Source organism: Styela clava, chromosome 12 (assembly GCF_964204865.1).
Source record: "Styela clava chromosome 12, kaStyClav1.hap1.2, whole genome shotgun sequence".
Taxonomy (NCBI): Eukaryota; Metazoa; Chordata; class Ascidiacea; order Stolidobranchia; family Styelidae; genus Styela; species Styela clava.
The window spans coordinates 18,772,507-18,793,602 of record NC_135261.1 but is presented as its reverse complement, the minus strand read 5'-3'; the positions used below and the strand labels follow the sequence as shown (position 1 = coordinate 18,793,602).

Genomic DNA, 21,096 nt, shown 5'->3' with positions numbered 1-21,096 from the left:
TTGGGCGTGTGTTCAACAACATATATTACATTATCGGAAACATTTGACTTGGTATCAGGAATTCGTCAGTTCGTATCAAACTACCGGGTTGTTGGACCAAGTATGTGAATGAAATAGACAACAGTTGGTGTAATAGCATTAGGATCACTTTAAGTAATATATATTGAAAAATTTATCTTCGGAATCGCATATCAACATCTGTGCAAAAATGCAACTTTTGAGAAATTATGTAGCTTGAAACTTAATTGAACTCTCCCGTCACAAAGTTGACTTGAAATAACTGGCTGGGAGTTCCAGTCATAATTGCCATTGGCAATATGAATTTGGGCATTAAATACGTCCAATCAACCAACTGGAATAAGCAGGATAAAGATCCAAAGACTGCCGATTACACTTTCTGTAAAAGTTTGACAAAATCAATTTCTGACTTAATGTCCGCAAACGAAAGTATATTTTATAGCAAGTTTCTGCTTCATGTCTATTGTCTACAACGCGATTTAATAGGAGCCTCAGAAGAGTGAAATCTCAGAGACGAAATTTTGAGTTAAGAATAGATTTGCTTGTGAATTTTGAATAACTTAGCCCTTAGCGAGGGGATTTGATTTTTTGCTAAGTATTCTAAAACGCAACCGGCATGGTGGTGAGTCGGTGACGTTTAGTTAGGTTGGTATTTTTCTATTTCATAAGTCTATTATTCTACGAAAACAATGATTTTGAAATCCTTTTGCTCCGATTGCTAAAGTTCCACACGGGATTCGAATCTGCGCAGAGCATTCAGTGATGCGACGTTGCTAAAACCCGGCATAACGCACCACCCGACGACCAAAGTTATTTGAGAAAGAATTGCGTCCCTTATAGTCTTGGAATGACAGGAACCGCTCATTTACGTTTTATATCTTCTTGTAAACGTTGAACCGTCAGCAAGGTGACGTGTAGTTATATTCTGTAAACTTTGAAGTACCAATGGCGCGGTGGTGTGGCTCATCGTGCTAAGCGTTAGGAATACGCTCTCCACCGCATCTCTGATTACTCTGCGTGGGTTCGCAGGTTCGAATCCCATGCGGGATAGTTATGTGCGAGAGGATTGCTGAACTGCTCGCCGTCGTAGGGTGGTCCACGTAACCGCTGGTCGGTTACGGCTTCCTCCACCATCAAGTCCATGCTTTCGAAAACAAATAACTAACTAATCCCATACCGTACCAGTCATGGACTGGTAACCGGACGAGAGGCCGTGGTTCGCCATATGGTTAAGCCGTCTTATCGACTTTCCTCTCCCCCTGGATAAATATGTAAATCCTATCCTAGTACCAGTACCGTGGCTTCCATTCTTTGCTACAAACATTGTATAGGACTTGTCATCACTTAATACACTCATAATATGAACATTTTAATAACTTACAAATTACATATAAATCTAAAAAATATATTCTGAGATAAAACAGTCTACAAAATTTACTCAAATCAAAATATGAAACAATATCAACACAAAAAACTTTATTTTCTTCCAGTTGAAGCAGGAGCACTGAAAGAACTTGAACTACTTGCATGAGAACGATTCTTTCTCTTCTTTGAACCAGTAGAAGCGGTTTTTCTGGAAGACGCAGAACGAGAACCATTTCTGTAAAATTTTTAATTGAATGATTACAGATTTGGTGAAGTAGGATTTGGCATATGCCTGGAGTAAAATTCGTATTTTCTGACTCGAATTCCAGACGTTCAGTGTTGATTAAAGAATGCAAAATTTATATAAGCAACATAGGAACTATATTTAAAATAGTTGTAATTTTAGAACGATAAGGTAACTGTGACACAAAAAATGATGATATGTCGCCAATACTTCAATGGTGTTTAAAAATGCGACATAGAAGTACTGAATGTGCAATCTCAACTTGTGACATATTGTGTAAGTGACAAAACTCTCTATTTGGGATTTGAGCTTGCGAGCACTGGGATAAACATGCATGTGTCTTGCATGCAGGAGACTTGTTTTGTATAGTCAATTGAATTTCACACATATTTTTCATTGAAAAACAGAATATTCAAGCCTCAAATTCAGAAATTATCAACCGTAGATATTAGAATTCTCAAGTAGGATGATTAATTCCTATTTATCTTTGAGTTGGAATGTTGTTAGGAAGACTTACTGTAGTGGACCACAATTCCTTACCATATGATCATTCCAATCGCATGCACAGGTTACATTAAGAGTTCAAGTCTACTACAAATTACCTAAAATCCTGTATCTCAATCTCATGCCCATCAGCTCACGAAAGGTTAATGAATTTGATAGGCGATGTCGAACCTAATCTTTTGAAATATTATAATAGCTTCTTGTATAACAGTGGTTCGTACAAATCTTGTTTCGAGTGGAAGGCATGTAAAGAAGTATCAATAAATCTAGCATCAAACAACTTACTTTTCATTCTGAGAAGGTTGTTGTTGACTTTGTTGTTTCACTGTTGATGGAGGAAGAGCAACCACACGAGGTCTTGCTGTTAAAACGACTTCTCCTCTTACAGCTTCAGTCATTATATTTGAAATAGTTGAACTTAATATTTCTTCCAGCATACTTCCAAACACAGGAGAACTGTGAAATTATGACAGATATGATATGTATTCTTAAATATCCGAAGAGAGAAAAGTCAGATAGATGATTTACAAAACAGAAAAAGGGAAATCTCAAACAAATAGGTTTGTAAGAATTTAAAATTATTGTTATATACTAGAAAAAGCTTACAGATAATAGGTTAGTTAGTAGTTGGGAGATTGGATATTTATTCCAGGGTGGAAAACAGCTTGAGCATATAGCGTATCACAATCTCTTGTCTGGTTGCCAGTTTAAACCAGTTTTTTGGAAAGTTATCTAGTTACCATAATTTTCCATATGCATTGACTATCATATTATCCGAAAGATCGTTTTTTTTCAAGCAATTTGTCATCATTACAGTAAATTTATTAATCAAGTCCATGCATCAACAAATATATGTTTAATTATTGTCAATCTCGATATTGACGAAAGGTTGTGATTCGCCCTGTGATAAAACCGTATTGTCTCATCTTGAAATATTAAAATCCAATTTTTAATTCTTGTGTAAATGTATCACGGGCCAAGGGCCAAGAATAGTGCGTTTCCATAAAACAGCATGTAGAACTCACAAAATAGTGCCAATGTCCTGATATCAAGCAGACTTGAGAGCAATGAAAATCTTGCTAACTTGTCTGCCTAACTTTGGCTCCATATTCATATTCAAAAGCATGGTAAATATGAAGTAACAGGATATACAAACCGTTTTATTTCACGATCCATCTCCATTCTCTGACTTAATGATGAAGATACACGAAGCTTCTTGTCTTCTTTACTGCGTACTGATGTCGCAGTCTTACTACTACGTGAAGATTGTCGACTCAACTTTTCTTTGGTGACTGATTTTTCTTCTTTTGTTGGAGGAACCTTATGGAAGAAAAATGGATGTCAGTGCTGAACCCAGGAACAGTTTTAAAATAAAATTAGAGTTTTCACATTTATGTCAAGGGAGAGGAAAGATCTCAAGATGACTTATCGTTGAAAAACTGCCCCATCGTCCAGTTACCAGCCAGGATGGACATTCAGCCTTATTTGTTTGCAGGAGAGTGTCACATTTTAACTTTTGTGAACCGCCATGAAGCTATGATGTCATCAGCTATGCATAATATATTCATCCCCAACATTTCATTGCAATAGCAATCATATTCTTAATACGTATTGCAATACACCATCAGCCCCACCAGGATAAGATAGGATTTACATATTTAGCATATGGCAAACCTCGGCCTTTCGTCCTAGTTGGGTACGGGATTAGTTAGCCAGTTATATGTTATATGGACTTGATGGTGGAAAAAGCATTAACCGACCAGCGGTTACGACGACGAGGAGTCCAGCAATCCTCTCGCACATAATTGACCCCGCACAGGATACAAACCCACGCAGGTGATCAGAGGTGCGGTGGCGAGCGTATAAAACTTAGCACGATGTGCCACACTGTGGAGCCACCTTTAGAAATGAGTATTCTGAAACTAAATTATGGAATGAATATGAATTAGATTCCATAAATGTTCATCACTATTGAGAGTTGTTGCCGTTTGCAAGACTAGACCACTAATTTTGCCAGTAATCAACTTCCAAGGTTTACTTTAACTATTTGCCTGGAATTTATACCAACCTAACGAAAAATCTTATACAAATTACTTTTCAAATTAGTTAGGCAAGCATGAATCAATTCAATACAGCACTTGGAAAAATGAAAGTACTGGGAAGTGCAAAGTTCACCTCTTCTTCTTGTCTCAATATTTGATCCATAAGTTCAGAAGTTTCTACTTTTGATCCATCTTCTCCATTTCGTGGTGTAACAAGAGGGATCTGAATGTAGGCACACGGTGTCAATATTTATTCATATTAGTTAGACTTACTAAACACAAGGTAATGGAAAGGGCAAATCATACAATATTGAACAAAAATTATGTCTCAGATACTAATCATAGAAAATCATGCCACTGTCCATAAAAGTCCGTAACAAAACTGGAATAATAAAATGAGGTAACCTTGATACATTATGCTATACAGATAACAAAACTGGAGTACAGTGATACCTCAGTAAATGAACGATTCGATGCTCAAAACAAATCATTGGTCGACAAAAAAATTCAAGCCGGATGAGATGATGTCACCCAAACCTCGCATCTCCGCTGCCTCTTGACCATTCAGCAAGAGAGTGATGCTCAAATATATGGACATGAAGGCCAAACGTACGCGTAGTAAGTAGTATGCAATGGCAATCTTTACAACTAATGAAAAAGCGGAGACGACACAAGGTGCGCATTTTTTGTTCCAGTACTCGAAAAAAACGGTCAAATTCGAATCCATCTACCGAGGTATCAATATATATAAAAGTCCTAGTATTGAGTAAGTACTGCAGGATATAAACTTCAATCTCCAATTGCGCAATTAGTACTGATCTATTAATGAGATTATTTACCTGGGTAAACTATACAAAACTAGCAAAATATTGCCTTTTCAACTACTAATTTGTTGCAGCAAGTTTGAGAGATTTACATCATTGACAAAACAAAAAACAAAAAAGCTTATGTGTATGAATAAAAGTTTGATTTAAAAAACCTCTTCAACTTTGTCTTGATCTTCTTTAGCCAGTTGTTTGAAATATGGAGTTTTTTCTTCTGATATTCCACGAACAGAATCATGAAATGTTGGATCATCTAGTAAACTCCTGAAATTGATAAGAAAGGGTATTTTGGTATGTGCAATATCAATCCCTTTGCGTTGCAACGCCTATGCCTGAGTCCAATTTTTATGACCTCACAATGTCCTAACAGCTAGCTTATGCGAAGCGAACAACGCATGTAATAAGATCAAGGAAACTTTTGTGCCCGCAATTACCAGAAAGCCTATGTTAAATAAGAGTCTGTCACGCAGTTTGACACAGTTATTTGAATGTGGCCCTCTTGTGTTAAAGATTGAAAACCCCCATAACAATGGTCAATCAGCAATAGCATAACGGTGTCGATGACACAATTAGAATGTTTAACTAATACTCCAGTCACTTTTTTTACTTTTCAGGCATGATTGCAAACATTGACTGGTCTTTGTTGTTTTGCAAGCAAACAAACAAACCTGATAACTTTAGACATGATCATAATAACAGTATCTTTTTCTTCTTTATCACAAGTTGTGAGTAAATATTGCTCAGATGTTGATCGGGATGGTAGCGGATGATTCACTTGGAGCATTCTAGAATTCAAAAACAGAAGAATATTATGATTCAATTTTGGGCACTGCAGAAGTGTATGTACTAATATGGAGGTAACTAATTTTGTTCGCCTACTTTACATCAAGTTGTATAAAGGGTCTGAAACCTATGGGCAGGGGTTATATTCACTTGGCTAACACAGAAAGTCATCAAACTCGTAATAGAACTAAAACGAGGAAAATCGGGAAAAAATTATGTCCTAACCCTAACCTGGTACATATACTACGGGAGTACCGAACATTGTATACAAAGATCTGAACTCACCTATCAATGTAATGTTTATTTCCTTCGTGAGGAAAGTTTGTTCTGAATTCACTGATATCATGAGTTCTAGCTGTAATTCCAAGATGGCTGACAAATGGTTCTGGTGGAAGAGGCTGAGGCCATTCCTCATTGTTGTCACCTCGTAAGACCATGTTTATCTTCCTATTCACTCGAGATCTATCACTCGGTAAATGTAATGGATCTTCAAATCTGATTGGGGGCAATGTCTTGTACTTCTTTGTCTCTGACTGTAAAAGATAAAATCAATGAATAGTTTTTTGAAAACAAGGGCAATAAGTAATCTTTTACCAATGGAAAAATGCAAATAATGTAGACGGTCACAAGAATAAATTCGCTCACAAATTCTAACATTATTATAAAAAATAACAATTGAAAATAGCATACCCGAGTATGTTTATTAGTCATTACACTCTCAGTCAATCTCATTGGAGATAAATTTTTGTTCAAAACGTTTTCAAGATTGAGTCGTCGTGGTGATGTTTTTTCTATTGTTTGTTGTGACGAGGAGTTTTGCATTGCTTGCTGCGTTAGTTCTTCCTGAATTTGAAATTATAATATATTAAATACCACTTCAAAAATATATTTATTATAAACATGCTCAATTGGGTTCCTTTTTGATTAAGTTTCGTTTTAAAAGAGGTTTTACTGTGCCATTCCTAACAAGACTCTAAATAAGCTGCCACAGATAGCAACAAGGCTACTATTTTTGGAAGGACCAGAAATCTTCCAGTGGAAATCACCCACCCTGTGTGTGGTGGTTTGATTCACATAACATGTTAAGAATATTCTTGCCAAGTCACAACTGAATACCACAATTAAATAACAAAGTTATGAATTTTGCAATCTTGTGCTAAAGAAAGGACTGTTTGTCATTGTGTGATAGTCAACATAAATGCCAACTGAAGACTTCCTCAATCACACATTCAAGACATTTAAAAATTAAATTATTTGATCCTATCTTCCTACATATTTTTATGGGAGAGAATTAAAACAACATAGCAAACCAAATTCATTACTATGCCTAAGATTTTGAATATGAAAATTTGAATATGTGGCATAGCAAAACTATTGTTTTGACTACCTTCTCATCTTCAACTTGGAAGTAGATAGATAGGATGTGCCAAACAGGAAAATGAGTTGTTGTGCTAAGCATAGTACAAATTGATTCTAAATGTTCAAAAAGAAAAGGAAAAACCCTAAAATTTCAAACTATGGAAAACCACTCAAAATAACTTGAATAGTGTAGAATATATCACAAACCTCAATAGTTTGATCAGTGATTGTAAATTCCACTTCTTGTTTTGCCTTTTCTTCTTCCCAACTCAATAATTCAGCATGATATTCTTGCATTTTTATTTCATCAATAACCTGGCAAAATGGTGTGCAAGCATATAAAAATGTTCATAATTTTAAATGTAACAAAGTTAAATCTGACCAAGCCATGCAACAGTTAATTTGGAATGGTTAAATGATTACTTTACTTACTTTACTACCTGAACTTAGAGCTAGACTGATAACCCTTCAAAATACCCAGGGTCAAATCTGTGTGTAGTATAAATGCACCATCTTGGCTTTTTTCTCCCACAGCATAAAATGGCAAAAAAAATTCCTCTATGAATAAATGATTATAGGATTTGCCAACTACGTCAAACATTATAATATGCTATCGTTTTGAATCAGTTTGATCATGAAATACACATGCCTGCTGGCATCATGCTAAGTGTTGTCAACAAGCTTCAAGTTAAATAACATGGCTGACAATTATGTGTGAAAAAAGTTGCTAAACTCTTCGTGTATTAGGTTGATTACCATATTCGGTAGTCAGTTAGTTACAGCTTCGTTCACCATGAAATCGATACATGTGAAGCAAATAACTGGGTAACTATTCTCATGCCAAACAATGGATAATGGTTTGTCATACGATTACCTGGTTTATGGATTTCCCTCTCCCGTGAAATAAATATGAAAATCTTATTGCATTCCACTTGTTTTAAAGCATACTGTAAGTATATCATACCTCACATATTAGATCCAAATCATAAAATGAAGGTTGTCCTGCAGCACAAAACGTGATTCTTGTCAGCTTATGTTCACCTGGTTCCAATCTACCATGAACTGGTTCAATTCGCAATACCTTTACAAATAATGAAACAAAAACATGTAAAATGTATCTAATCGTATCCATTCGTATGGGGATTGGACATTTTAGTATCTAAATATGAAATGAAATGATGGTATAATAATGAATGGAATTTTAAAGTGCCCATCTTTCCTCACAAATACCCATTTGTTCAGTTGTAACATGATATATGCAAATGTTTTTTATATAATTTGACATGAATCTTAAGTCTTCGGTATTTTAGATCAATAACAAACAATTTTTAACAAAAGCATTCATTGTAGAGTAACCGTGGTTTGAATAAACAGGCAATTAACGCAGGTTGTTGGACGTCATAGAGTTGTTCAGGTTAGTCTGTCATGATTTTCTCCACTTCTTTTCATATTATAGTCAGAAAGGTTCAACTAGTTTTATTGCAGTTACAGGCTTGGAACCAGACAATAGGCCGTCGTTCAATATTATGCCATAGGTTTATTATGCTATCTTGTTATTTTCTATCTTCCAGAACAGGGTGGTCTAAGGTTGCAAGATTGAAGGGCCGCAAAAACTTTTAGGCCGCATTTGGAGAAAACTCAAGAGTGATCAAAATATTGTATGATTACTCACTTCAAATATATTGAAGAATGAGATTTCACCCTTCTAATCAGCCTATTGTTATGCGGGTGGTGTTTTTTACTTTAAGGAAGACATATAAAGCCTTCAGTTATTTTAAAATTGCTTCCTGAGAAGTACCGTGGTATTTTCCATATCTTTTCTCGTGTTTGGTTTTGTACTGTCGCTTCAAACTATCTTCTTCAGTGACAGATATTACTTTAAAGCACACCAGACACTGTGATTTACCGTAGTTGTGGGCATGGAAATATGTTTCCTCACAGTTTTCCTTCATCACCTTTCTTTTGACACTCATTTTTGTGATGAATTGTTATATTTGACTAACGTTATAACTTGCAGAGTAAGCAGGGTAGTGCTGCTACCGTCAAAGAACAACCAAGTTTGTCTGACTTGGGATTTCGAGATCTGGCTAAAAAAACTTGTATCACCTTGTTCTAGAATACGCTATGTGCTCAAAATATATATGTTAACTCACATCATTGACTGTCTCAGATGAGGCGTGCCATGAAAATCTCATTGGTCTATCCGTCGACTTATTTGTAAGGAAAAACACATGTCTCTTTCTACTGAATAATGGAATGTTTCCAAAACTTATTCTTTCTTCTGATAAGAAGACATGCTAAATGAATAAGAATACAACGTTGTTGTTACACAATACATTCGTTGTTATATTGAAAAAAAGTGAATAATATGAAAATTGAAGATATTGAATTAATGGAAGGGGTTATTGAGGACAATATTAGTTGTAATATACTATGGAAACCATACATATGCCATCTCAGTCCAAGAATTATTCTAAAAGTTAAAAGTAATAGTAAAAAGTAAAGATACTTTTCGCATTTGAAAGGGGACTAAGAAGCAAAATTCCAGATTTTTTCAATTTAGGAGTAATCGTCAAAATTTTCAGTTCAAATAGAACAAACATTAGTCCAAAACAAGTTTTTCTGTCTGTGATGCAGTCAGAAAGCTGAAATAAAATTTTTGCCAATCCAGAGATAAAAGTTTACTTTTTAATTAGTTTGGAATTGAGAGTCAGACTATGATTTCTCCGACACCATAACTTTTAACCCACTTGTATCACAGATGACCACATGTTACTTATACAAAATCAACGCTACAGTCTTCATAACTCGTCACTCGATACTATTTTATTTTGCAATGATTGCATATATTTCTGTATCTACAAATATCAGTATCTTACCTGACCCGGTACAGGAACTGTTTGAGTTTTTGGTACTCCCGAAAATTCAGGCGGTTGATCGAGCATTGGCATATTTGATCCAATAACACGAGCATCATAACCAATACCACTGAATGATATTAATGCCACATCACCACCAACAATGTGTATTGGTATATCAACCTAAAATTGTTTAAACTCAGTTAGATAGAGAGAAACAATCGTGAAGTTTTGAATAAAAATTTAAGATAAAGTACACCTATTATAGTAATAGTTAGAAATATTGACAATAACATTTGATAATCAAAAGAAGGCAGATGATGTCTAATTGAAATTATGACTGTCAAACTTCAATTGACAAATGTAGAACAAAATTGTACATAGCAGAACATATAGAAAACTGTTTGACAACAAATATAGCCCTCACAGAATCAAGTTTACTGGTATTCAATTGCATTGGTGATCAAGCAAAACTAATCTAATAAAACTCAGTCAATCAAAACTTTAGACTTCAGGCAAAACAATTTACATTGAATTATATCACTTAAAATCATTGGAATATACATACCATATATGTCTTTGCTTCTAACGGAGAGAAAATGAATTCGACATTGGTGCATGTACCGGGCAATACTTCTCCTTGTGGATTCAGACAAGTTAATATAGGATGATCAAAATTTGCAGTTTGTAGTTCTACGAGTGGTGCAACATTTAGTTCATACATGACTGCCATTGAACCTCCATTGTATATCTCATATAACTAAAAGAAAAACACAAATTTTTATGATTGGCTTCATGGTTTCAACATGGTATATTCAAATTGTATCTTAGTATATATAATTCCTCTGAAGGGGTCTGTCCAGTGGCCAGCCTAAATCATGGGTATCGAAGTGAATATGTTCCAGTTCTCTCCTACATGGCGGGGTTGTATGCCCGAATGGTTGCTTGTCTAGAGCAGTGATTTTCACCCTCGGCTCTTAGAGCCACATGCGGCTCTCGTCTTTGAAAATTAATCCTTTTCATTAAACATTTTTCATTGAAAATTAATCAATGACTTGAAATTGAAAGACTGAAGTGCAGTAGTTGAATTGGTGTCATCACAGCTATTAGTTCGTTTTGAATGCAACTTTTCAACGTTTATTATGATGTCATAGTGTTTTTCCCCTCAATGTTTAGCCTACGTTCCAGTACTCTGATTTCATTGTTTTCAGTAATCACAAGAAGGCTATCCTGTACAGTGTATAAAGTTCAGGTGTTTTTGTACAAAATATTTATTTGTTAGTTTGTCAAGACGAAATTTCAAGCAAACCTTCAAAAAAGCTCAAACTCTTTATAAATATAATCGGGCGTTTCAATGTGATTGAAGAGAAAAGTATTTTCAAATTGAAATAGATATCATTATGAAAATATAAAGCTATCTATTGTTATATATATTGCTGAAGAATGCTTCAGAATTAAAAGACTTCAGAATTAAAAACCAATTTCAAATTCAGCGTTAAATTGGTTTTTACCCCGAATTTTGTTGATGTTGTTATTTCAAAATACATAGGCTATATTAGTTTTGTTTTGTTGCTATTTTGATTTGTGTTGCTTTTTATGCGGCTCCTTACAACTTTAGGGTTTGAAACTTGGCTCTGACACTGAAAGGCTGAGAACCATTGGTCTAGATACTTGTTCAGGGCAGATATGCAAAATATCTTCAGCCAAATGTTCACCCGTCATAGATATAAACCAATTTCGGACAGTGCCAGTTTTTAACTCCCGTGGGGTAGATCGTGTGCGAATGAATTGCATGACACCTTGACATGGCAGATCAGTTCATATACCCAATGATCAAATACAACTTTTACCACCATTAATATATGTAGGTATTGCCATGAGTAAATGTATGAAAGAGTTGTCTGGAGTTAGCCTGAATAATTATTCAATAAAGTTTTATCTAGTGAGTAACAATGAAAGAGCATTATTGCAAGGCTTGTAAAGCCTTTTATACTTACTTGACGTGGAGGAGTGGGACCACCAATTGGCACTGGAGTAAAGCTGTGCTTGCTGCCGGGGAAATGGATGTATCGACGATTTGGTTCAACTGTGACTCCAACAAAATTGAGCTGAAAAAATAAAGAATTTTCAGAAACATGAATCGGTTGTTAATTTGAAGAGATACAGGGCAGTAAACATAAAAAAAAATGATCACACAGTTTTTTTCTTTACAGGTGATATTCAGAATAAAAGTAACAAAAATTAAATTTTTTGTACATGAAAAATTATGTACATGTTGGCACTACATTAGTTACCAGATTAATTGATCCCATTAAAGCAGTGGTTCTCAAACGGTGGGGCACCCCCCACAAGGGGGTGAAGACAATTTTTGAGGGGGCGTGACGCTAATTAAAAATAAAAATAAAATTCTAAAAAGGGGGCGCGGCTCAAAACATTTGAGAATTACTGTATTAGAGAGATGGGTTTCAAATCCCAGTTGTGGCACCATGAGAAATTTGGAATTCCACAAAATGGAGTTGAAAATAATTTTAATAAAAGCAATTAAAACATAACAATCCCATTGTAAAAGAGATCAAAGTGTCGCTGCCCTGAAAACAAAATTAGTTTTTTTGCCTTTCCCCAATCTGAGAAAAGTTACAGACGATTGCTAAAGAGAACACTTGCTCGTAAATAACATGAAAAACTTACTAAAATTTCTCTTCCATTTTCAAGTTTAAATAAGACAGGAATACGATGAGTTCCAGCGATATCATGTTTATATTGAAGTAATATTGTTTGGTTTTGTCCCGGATTCAGTTTTCCTTTCTTTGGACTCACTAAAAACATATTCAATCACCATAAAATAAGGTGGATTATGGTGGATGCTTACATTGATCCTGATTTTTGTTGCATATATTCAAATGTCAAACAGAAACTCATAAACATCACAATTTTGAAGTTGTTCAAATGCAGATATTCCATAACACCTTGGTGGAGCAGTCATGCTAAGTTTATCTGACTTCCTCTGGTGCCTCACATATCATGAATATATTGTCTAATAGTCTGTCAGAATAGTTTCTATATTCCCTCGACTCTGAGAAAGGCTCTCACTGATAAGTAAGAATTTACAATTTTGGAAAGAATTTAAAACTTTCAGGCTCTGCATTGTTGGATAGTGGGCATTGGGTTTTAACCTTAGACATGCGATGCCAGGATAGTTCAGTCAAACACTTTTTGATCGAAAATATGATTAGACTTTAACTAATTTATAACCAAACCTGTAAAAAGCTTGTTATCTTGTATATGTAATTCATGTAATTCATCAGCATCAAAAACACCAGTCTCCGTCCAATAATCCATGGGTAATTGTAAATCTTTTGGGAAAAGGAAAGCCCTAAAAAGAAGGAATTTTAATAAAGATATACTTAGCAATAATTTCATCAGTTTTCATGCAAAATATAGTCTAGCAATGCATATCCTAAACAAAAAAATATATGTGTTTCTGATATTTCCTTTGTATTTACTTTTATTAATTTTTTCATGTTTTAAAAGCGTGATTGATACAAATTAAGAATTGATATATAAAAAATTAATACAATCACTCATGATAAAAATGAGTTAGCATTATTTTAATTAAACGAAGAGATTTTAAAATAGTAGTACTTAGAATCATTTTCAGCTACATGTCTGTACACATGTTATTTTAAACATATCCAATAAATCTCGTACCATTCTGAGACAACAGATCCGGTATTGCGTAACATCAAACTCACAAAACAAGATTCAGAATCAAGAGGTGCAGCACCAAAATTAAATTCCAAAATAGATCGAGTATGAACGCTTGGCTGTCGACTTGTGCTATGAAATATAAATGAAGAATGTTATTTTGATTGATATTTAAGATTCGATTATCATTTGTTGAAGATATTTTTCACGTTTCAACGTTTTTCCATACTGTCACTTATAATACGACTATTTACAAGCATCCAACTACAGATAAAATCTACAAAGGTTTGGAAAGACAGGAATCTCCCAAATTCTTCACTGCATACCCAATTTGCTACCACTGTGATGTGAAGTCGTGATATGTGCCAAAGTTTGCAACATAAAATTTGAAAATGAATTGCAGAACATTCCTAATTATATTCTTAAAAATTGCAGATTTTTGTATATTATTAATATTAAATGGTATTTGAACTAAATACTTTGAACAACCCTAGTTGTACCTAGCATAACTTCAAAGTCTTCAATAATTTTAACCCGTAACCTACCAACAAAGACAAGCAATTGTACTAACCATCTGTCACTGCCCTATATTCTATCTATGCTGAAAGATTATTCTTACCATTATTCTTACCTATTATTCTTACCTTACCTATTATTCTTACCATTATTCTTACCTATTCTTACCATGAGAAAAACCTATTAAACTAACCGACACGACACCTGCATTGTATGACTAATAAAAAATAAATCCTACCTTCTTCTTGTTGAAACAGAGTAGATAAGTTCTTGCTTTTCAGGATCAGCATCAAGGAATGAATTGAAGCTATCCAAACTAAACCATCTCCATAGTTGTGTTTTACTTATACTTGCACCACTACCAGATGTACGGGCATCTAGAGAAATTATAAATTATTTTTAACATGAATCAGAAATAAGGATGATGCTAGTATTTCTCTATGGCGGATACAGACAATAATATAAGTTAGTTAATCATATGATAAACCAATGTTTTTTAAACAATGTTTGCAAGTCTAGGTCCAAAATGTGCATAGCCAACTATTAGGGCTGAGAATGGTCAATCGGATACTAGATACAATGTAATTATATATGTCAAACGTCACGATTTGGTCAACCGGTTAATTTTAGCCGGTTAACAGTTAAAGTGTTTTCCCTGAAACTCCCATCCGTCCTAACTACCTTAAAAGTTTCAGATTTGGATATGTTATATGAATATTCTAGTTGCTTTTGAGTTTTTGACAATTCTTTTCTAACCAATACCTTGAAATATATGTTGATTGAATTATTATTTAATTCAGTAAGCTATTCTAAAATCAATTTCTTCAGCTCTGAATCGCCTGGATGTACTAGTTGAATAGAGAGACTGCTTTTATGAACTTACCTATTACTTCTAGATTTGGATAAACGCCTTCTGCACTAAGTTCACACAATAATATTCTGTTGTTTAGTTCGATAGCTTCGTCTAAAAGACAAAATTAACAAAATGAATAGGAAAAAATTTCTTGCAAATAAAAACGACAAAAAGTTAATTAATAAGAATTACCATACATAAGTAAACATAAATTATTTCCTAAATATATATTTATATCATTGTTTCCCAACCCGCGGAGCGTTTGAATGAGTCCACAACAAAAAATCAGACGTTTTTACGAAACTTTAGTATCAGCCAGTTACGATTTATGTTAGAATTTACATTAAATATAAAAAGCAAGTTTAGTCACATAACATTAATCGAGTCAATAATGACTGGTTACTGAGTAAGGCTGGGCATATACATATTTGAATATTGAACTATTAGAATAGCAATTTACTATTCGAAAATTTGGTAACAGGTGGCACGACAGGTCACTTGCGCTTAATCAGACGATTGAATTTCACAACTCACTTGAGGATTTCCGACGAAAACACGAGTCTGCACACGGTTCGATAGATACCTCAGTGGTGTTTCTCGCGAAATCGAACAACGAGGAATATTTTTTTTTCTGGTAGGTGTCAATGATGGCAAGCCAAATTTTTTAAATTGAAAAGTGGCAATACAAAATAGTAAAAATAAAAGGGAGAACACCATGAGTTTTGTTTTATGATGGTCCGCGACCAATTAAAAGCGCTTTTTTAGACATTGCAAATCCAAAATTTTGAATGCTACCGTACCAGGACATTTTCCCTTAGGATTCTTTGCATTACTGCCTCCACATTGATACGTACAGTACTGCCGTGGGTGTTGTACGAACAGCTCAGAATTGTCGAATTCACAAAAATGCGAATCAAAACAAAATATAATCGTGCACTTTACCACGCATTTTTGCGTTCATGGATTGTCATCATATTTTCTGAGTTGGATTGCTTTTATTTCCTCAACACAACCGCAGATTAAAAAGCTCACAATTAAATTAATAATAAAGCAAGGCAATGAATATATTTTTGATTTACTAGTATACTTTAAATATATTTTTTATAAGTACTGAATGAAGTTGTACTTTCTGGAAATTTATAACAGATACTAGGATTTTTCTAACGGCGATAACAAATTCGCAAGATCGCAAAAAATATGTATCAAAACTAAATATATATGATCGGGCAATATATTCTCACATTATTATGTTCGCAGATCGCCGTTGCATTATAGAGATGTAATGCTTTCATCTTGTCGTCAACGCAACCGCGAGTTACCATGAACACAATTAAATTAAAATAGAAAAACATTTTAAATTCTCGTCGTTGTCGTGGATTAAATTTTGTTCGACAGAAAAGGCCATTGTTGAAATTCGGTAAAATTCAGTTGTGTTTGCTTTTATTGCTCCTTCACACAGAGTACGGTTGCAATAAACGCACCTTGAGTCCGCAAAGGTTTTCGCCGATGAGAAAATAGTCCGTGACCAAGAAAGGTTGGGAAACGCTGATTTATATCAACATTTCGATGGAATGTGAAATTATTGAAAATTTAATATGAAGTGAATTTAGCATATACCACGATTCTGCTGCACAAGGAATCGTTTCATGCCAAAAATCTAAAATTTTAAATAAGAAAAGACGTTTATGAGTTTTAAATTCTATCATTTTAATACTAAAAGTAACTTACAAAAAAAATTAATTCTGGTAATGGTATGTAATTTTTCGAAAACTGAGTTTTGGAGAATCGTTAATTTCAAACTTGTTACAACTGTTGGCTACTACCTATGACAACTATTTACATACCATCTTCATTAATCAATTCATAATACAATGACCACGTATACAGGACACGTCGATGAGGTCTAGCCTTGATATTGATCGTAGTACGTGAATGTGATGGAAGAACATCACTTGATTTATTCAGATATAGAGCAATGGTTTCACTGAGAAAAAAAGTATTTTTACATGAGTTTCACATTTCACATTGGTTTTCACATAAAAAGTAAAAGTTCAATTCTTCAATTTACTTTGAAACTATCACATATAATATATATTATTTCTATATATTCATACAGTCTCAATAGCTTATCACATTTCAGTGGCTGCCAGTCAGGGATGGCCAGTTCGAATAAACTATTCGAATGTATTCGAAAATCTCGTCATTAGAATATCGGAATTAGCGTTCATAAGAATATCGAATATTTGTGTGACGTCACACATTTTTGACGCCGCTTCCAAGACGTTTCCGTTGAATGAAAACATTCAAAGCGGCAATTTAAAATACTGAAAATAAAACCGCAAACAATATAGGTTTTATTGAGGCCCGCGAAAATTTATAAAACACTTTTCTAGGCAGTGAAAATCGCAAAATTGCGTGGGCCTACCGTACACATTATGTTTGGTCGGGTGTTTAGAAACATATCGTCACGAATTGAGGGCGGGATTTGCCTGATTATTCATTACTTTAAATTGCCGTCGAATATTTTTGTGTTAACATTATACAAGGTTTGAAACGCGACTTTTTCCCGGGTTGTGAGGATGTATATAATATAATTAATCTAAAGTATATTCAAACAATTTTATTGTGATGAAATAAATTTTACCCTGAGATGTTACAGCAGATTTATGGATTTTTCGAACGGTTTTATCTAAAAATAATCAGAGTGTCAGCATTTCGATTGAGCGGAGTCACTGTTAACAAGTAGGCCTACATCTAAATATTTGCCGAATTCGCAAAATATGGATCTGAACATTATTTAATCGGGCAGTTTACCACACGTTTTATTCTTATGATCGCGGTTTGCAATGGTATATAAGAGTGGTGAGGATTTTATTTTGTCGACGCAACCGCAGGTTAAATTGAAGACAATTAAATTAATAAAGCAAGACATTTTAAATATGCCCGTATCGGTCACGAATTCATCACTTTGCACAACAGAAAAATATATATTCATTGTTATATCATTTGTTGTGAAAGTCGACTCTTTTAACAGATGGCATAATCGCGGCGATGAATATGTATTTTTAATTTACTGCTAAACTTCATATGTATATTCATTGTATGAAATGAATTATACACTACACTTAACAGAATTTAATATCATTATTTGAGATTTTTCTAACGGCGATACCGAGTTGGCAAGATTGCAAAAATACGTAATAAAATTAAATACATCAGGCGGTTTATCTCGTACTTTTAGGCACAGATTGCTGTGGCTATCTTTTCATATGGTCATTTGTACAAAGTGAATAATTTTAATAAACTGACTGTGTCAAAAGTTGCTATTATTTTTTATTGATGGCTATAAACTATCAATTACTTTGTGTACATATACTGTTGGTTTGTGACTTTATCCTGATATTTCTATTGAAGCTTATTTCCTAATATACTGCGTTTTAATAAACTAAAACAAAAATGAGTTATTTTCGATTTTAGAATGTATTCGGAATTCCAGATTCGAAAACATTATTTTAGAATGTATTCGGAATAGTTTAGTATTCGGAAATGGCCATCCATGCTGCCAGTAAGCAGTAACTTCATCCACTCATAGATCAGTGTCTTTCACTGTATTTCTCACTGCATAACACACATACGCACCAATACAAAAGTGTATTACTTTGAAATATTTCTTTTACAAAATGGTATACCAAAAATTTATCAGGACGTTTCGAACGAATTCCCAAATTATCATGTAAGAAACAAAAAGGCACACAATTAATTCTTGATTAGGATTTATAACATGTAATTTGTGCCAACCAGGGACATCCAGAATTTTCAAATACATTCAAAATGATGACTCAGGATGATTTTCATTTGAAAAATTTGTTATATTGGGCATTTTAACCAATTTTTCCAAGGTGGGTGAAGTGCTGGGCATGGATTTGCACCCTAGATATTTAACCTTTGATGACAATATAGTTAGAGGCTCTAACCACTAAGCCATCGCTCGCACCCGCATTCTAACATGTAAGAATATACTGATGGAAATACTCACTTTTCATCAGGATTTTCACCATACTGACTGTTGACAAATTGTTCGATAGAGAGTTTAAATCTGGCATCACAGTTTGACACATTGTGAAGAACTAATGTCTTAGTAGATGATGATCCACAAATAACACAGGAGAAATCAATGGAAGATCTTTCAGCCTGAATTCAAAAGATACCATATATAAAGTTACCTAAAACAAAAAGCCAAAGCTAACCATTCTTATAATCAATTATGAAATTTGAGCCCTTTTCATACTGTAAAGCACCAAAATACTAATTTACAAGATTTATTTGATACAATATTACACTTTTTCTTCACATAGGATAGGATTTTCATATTTGTTCTGGGGTAGAGGAGAACCAATACAACAACTCAATCACAAAGCAAACCACAGTCTCTCATCTAGTTACATTGCATGCCAAATTTGCTAATAGGATTGGATTTACATCTTTATCCTAGAGAAGAGGAAAGTCGGTAAGACGAATTAATCATATGGCAAACCACAGCCTTTGACAGGTTACCATTCCATGGGATGGTATGAGATTAGCTGGCCAGTTATTTGTTTTCAGAAGCATGGATTTAATAGTTGATCAGTTAGTTGTTTGTCATAAATGCATGGACTTATCGGTGGATGAAGTCAAAATTGATCAGCAGTTACGAGGAGTCTATCACTCTTATCATACAAAATTTCCGCCATTCGATTTAAACATACGATAGCAGGTGTATGACTAGCGCTTAGCACGATGAGGCAAAAATGACCAGTGTAGTGAAGCAAAGCAAGCTTACCCTTATTTCTCCCGTATGTCCTTCTCCAATAACTCTCAATGTGAATTTTCTTCGATTTTTGATGGGAATATCAACAACCGACGTAATTTCTGCTGAGCCATTATTATGGGGCCAAGTGTAACAAACTGGTTTGAATAAACTTTTTTCTGGAATGTCAGGTGAGTAAGTCCAAGTATGGTTCTGAATATGAAAAGAAAGAAATGAAGATGGCAATCGAGTATAGAAACTTTTCAAAGAGAAAATCGTTGTGGATGTCTCTATAACCTTATGGGTGGCAACCCTAGTAGTAGAGCGTTAGACCTGATTATATTGTCATGGCAGGTTAAAGATCTTGGGTTCAAACCCCATTTTAACCTCCCCAATATATAATAAATTGAGAAAGCTGATAAATTCATACAAAAATACTAGCTCCTTACATAACAGCGATAGTGTTAAGTAAAATTATTTGTCTCGATAATCAGAACAAGAGAGGGAATATTCATATTATACTAAAGGAACAGTCAGCAAATGTTTCAAATCCATGAATATGGTTGAAAGAATAAGGTAATAATTTACAAATTTGATAAATGCCATTTTTTAAAACCTCTCATAAAACAGTATTAAGGGAATCAGTATCAAATTATACGTTTTCTGTCAACTACAGAAAATAATAAAACCAGGTTTGTTGGGTTGGTTTTTCCATATTATCTTATTCAATTTTTATGCATATGCATTGATTAGTACAGTGTTTTTCAAACTGCATCAATTTGAATGTATTTGATATCATCATAAAAAAATTTGTCAAATTTGTCCATTGCTGCTTCAAATATCTTTTCTTTGTTACCTGAATTTCATTCGGATAGATGACTCCTGATTTTGGTTCCACCGACAATCTTGTCAAGTCAGTGCTTTGTAATTTCCACATGAATCCTAGTGGAAGACGACCAGTGTTTTGTACAGTGTATTTGTTTGTATTCATTGTTCCTATGCAAGTTGGTCGAAAATACATTTCCCCAGAATTTGACAGAAGTAATTCAGGCTGTTCCCCAGTTCCAATGAGAGTTAGATGCTGTAATGTACAAGAAGACAGGGACATGTAACCAAACAAGTAACAATTATGATTTAGGGTAGGATTTACATATTTATCTTGGGGCAGAGAAAAGTAATAGGAAAGCTTAATCATATGTCAAACCACAGCCAGTTACCAGTCCACGTTACCAGTCCATG

At 34.2% G+C, this 21,096-nt stretch overlaps 1 protein-coding gene across 1 annotated transcript in view; it reads right to left on the bottom strand.

Moving 5' to 3' along the window:
• Positions 1-1,374: 1,374 nt before the first annotated feature.
• The window catches only part of LOC120329336 (cilia- and flagella-associated protein 65-like), a 34,336-nt gene continuing 14,614 nt past the window's right edge, over positions 1,375-21,096 (bottom strand). The window contains exons 20-42 of the mRNA XM_078118444.1: positions 20,714-20,938; positions 19,891-20,070; positions 19,108-19,262; positions 16,916-17,055; positions 15,102-15,182; positions 14,457-14,595; positions 13,706-13,834; positions 13,255-13,370; positions 12,686-12,813; positions 11,995-12,105; positions 10,566-10,757; positions 10,019-10,180; positions 9,293-9,436; positions 8,104-8,220; positions 7,347-7,454; positions 6,471-6,623; positions 6,066-6,313; positions 5,666-5,782; positions 5,153-5,261; positions 4,307-4,396; positions 3,288-3,451; positions 2,417-2,587; positions 1,375-1,618 (exon numbers count right to left, since the gene is read on the bottom strand). Of these exons, the coding sequence (XP_077974570.1) occupies positions 1,495-1,618; positions 2,417-2,587; positions 3,288-3,451; positions 4,307-4,396; positions 5,153-5,261; positions 5,666-5,782; positions 6,066-6,313; positions 6,471-6,623; positions 7,347-7,454; positions 8,104-8,220; positions 9,293-9,436; positions 10,019-10,180; positions 10,566-10,757; positions 11,995-12,105; positions 12,686-12,813; positions 13,255-13,370; positions 13,706-13,834; positions 14,457-14,595; positions 15,102-15,182; positions 16,916-17,055; positions 19,108-19,262; positions 19,891-20,070; positions 20,714-20,938 (3,303 nt within the window). The 3' untranslated portion in view covers positions 1,375-1,494. The remainder of the gene's footprint in view (positions 1,619-2,416; positions 2,588-3,287; positions 3,452-4,306; positions 4,397-5,152; positions 5,262-5,665; positions 5,783-6,065; positions 6,314-6,470; positions 6,624-7,346; positions 7,455-8,103; positions 8,221-9,292; positions 9,437-10,018; positions 10,181-10,565; positions 10,758-11,994; positions 12,106-12,685; positions 12,814-13,254; positions 13,371-13,705; positions 13,835-14,456; positions 14,596-15,101; positions 15,183-16,915; positions 17,056-19,107; positions 19,263-19,890; positions 20,071-20,713; positions 20,939-21,096) is intronic.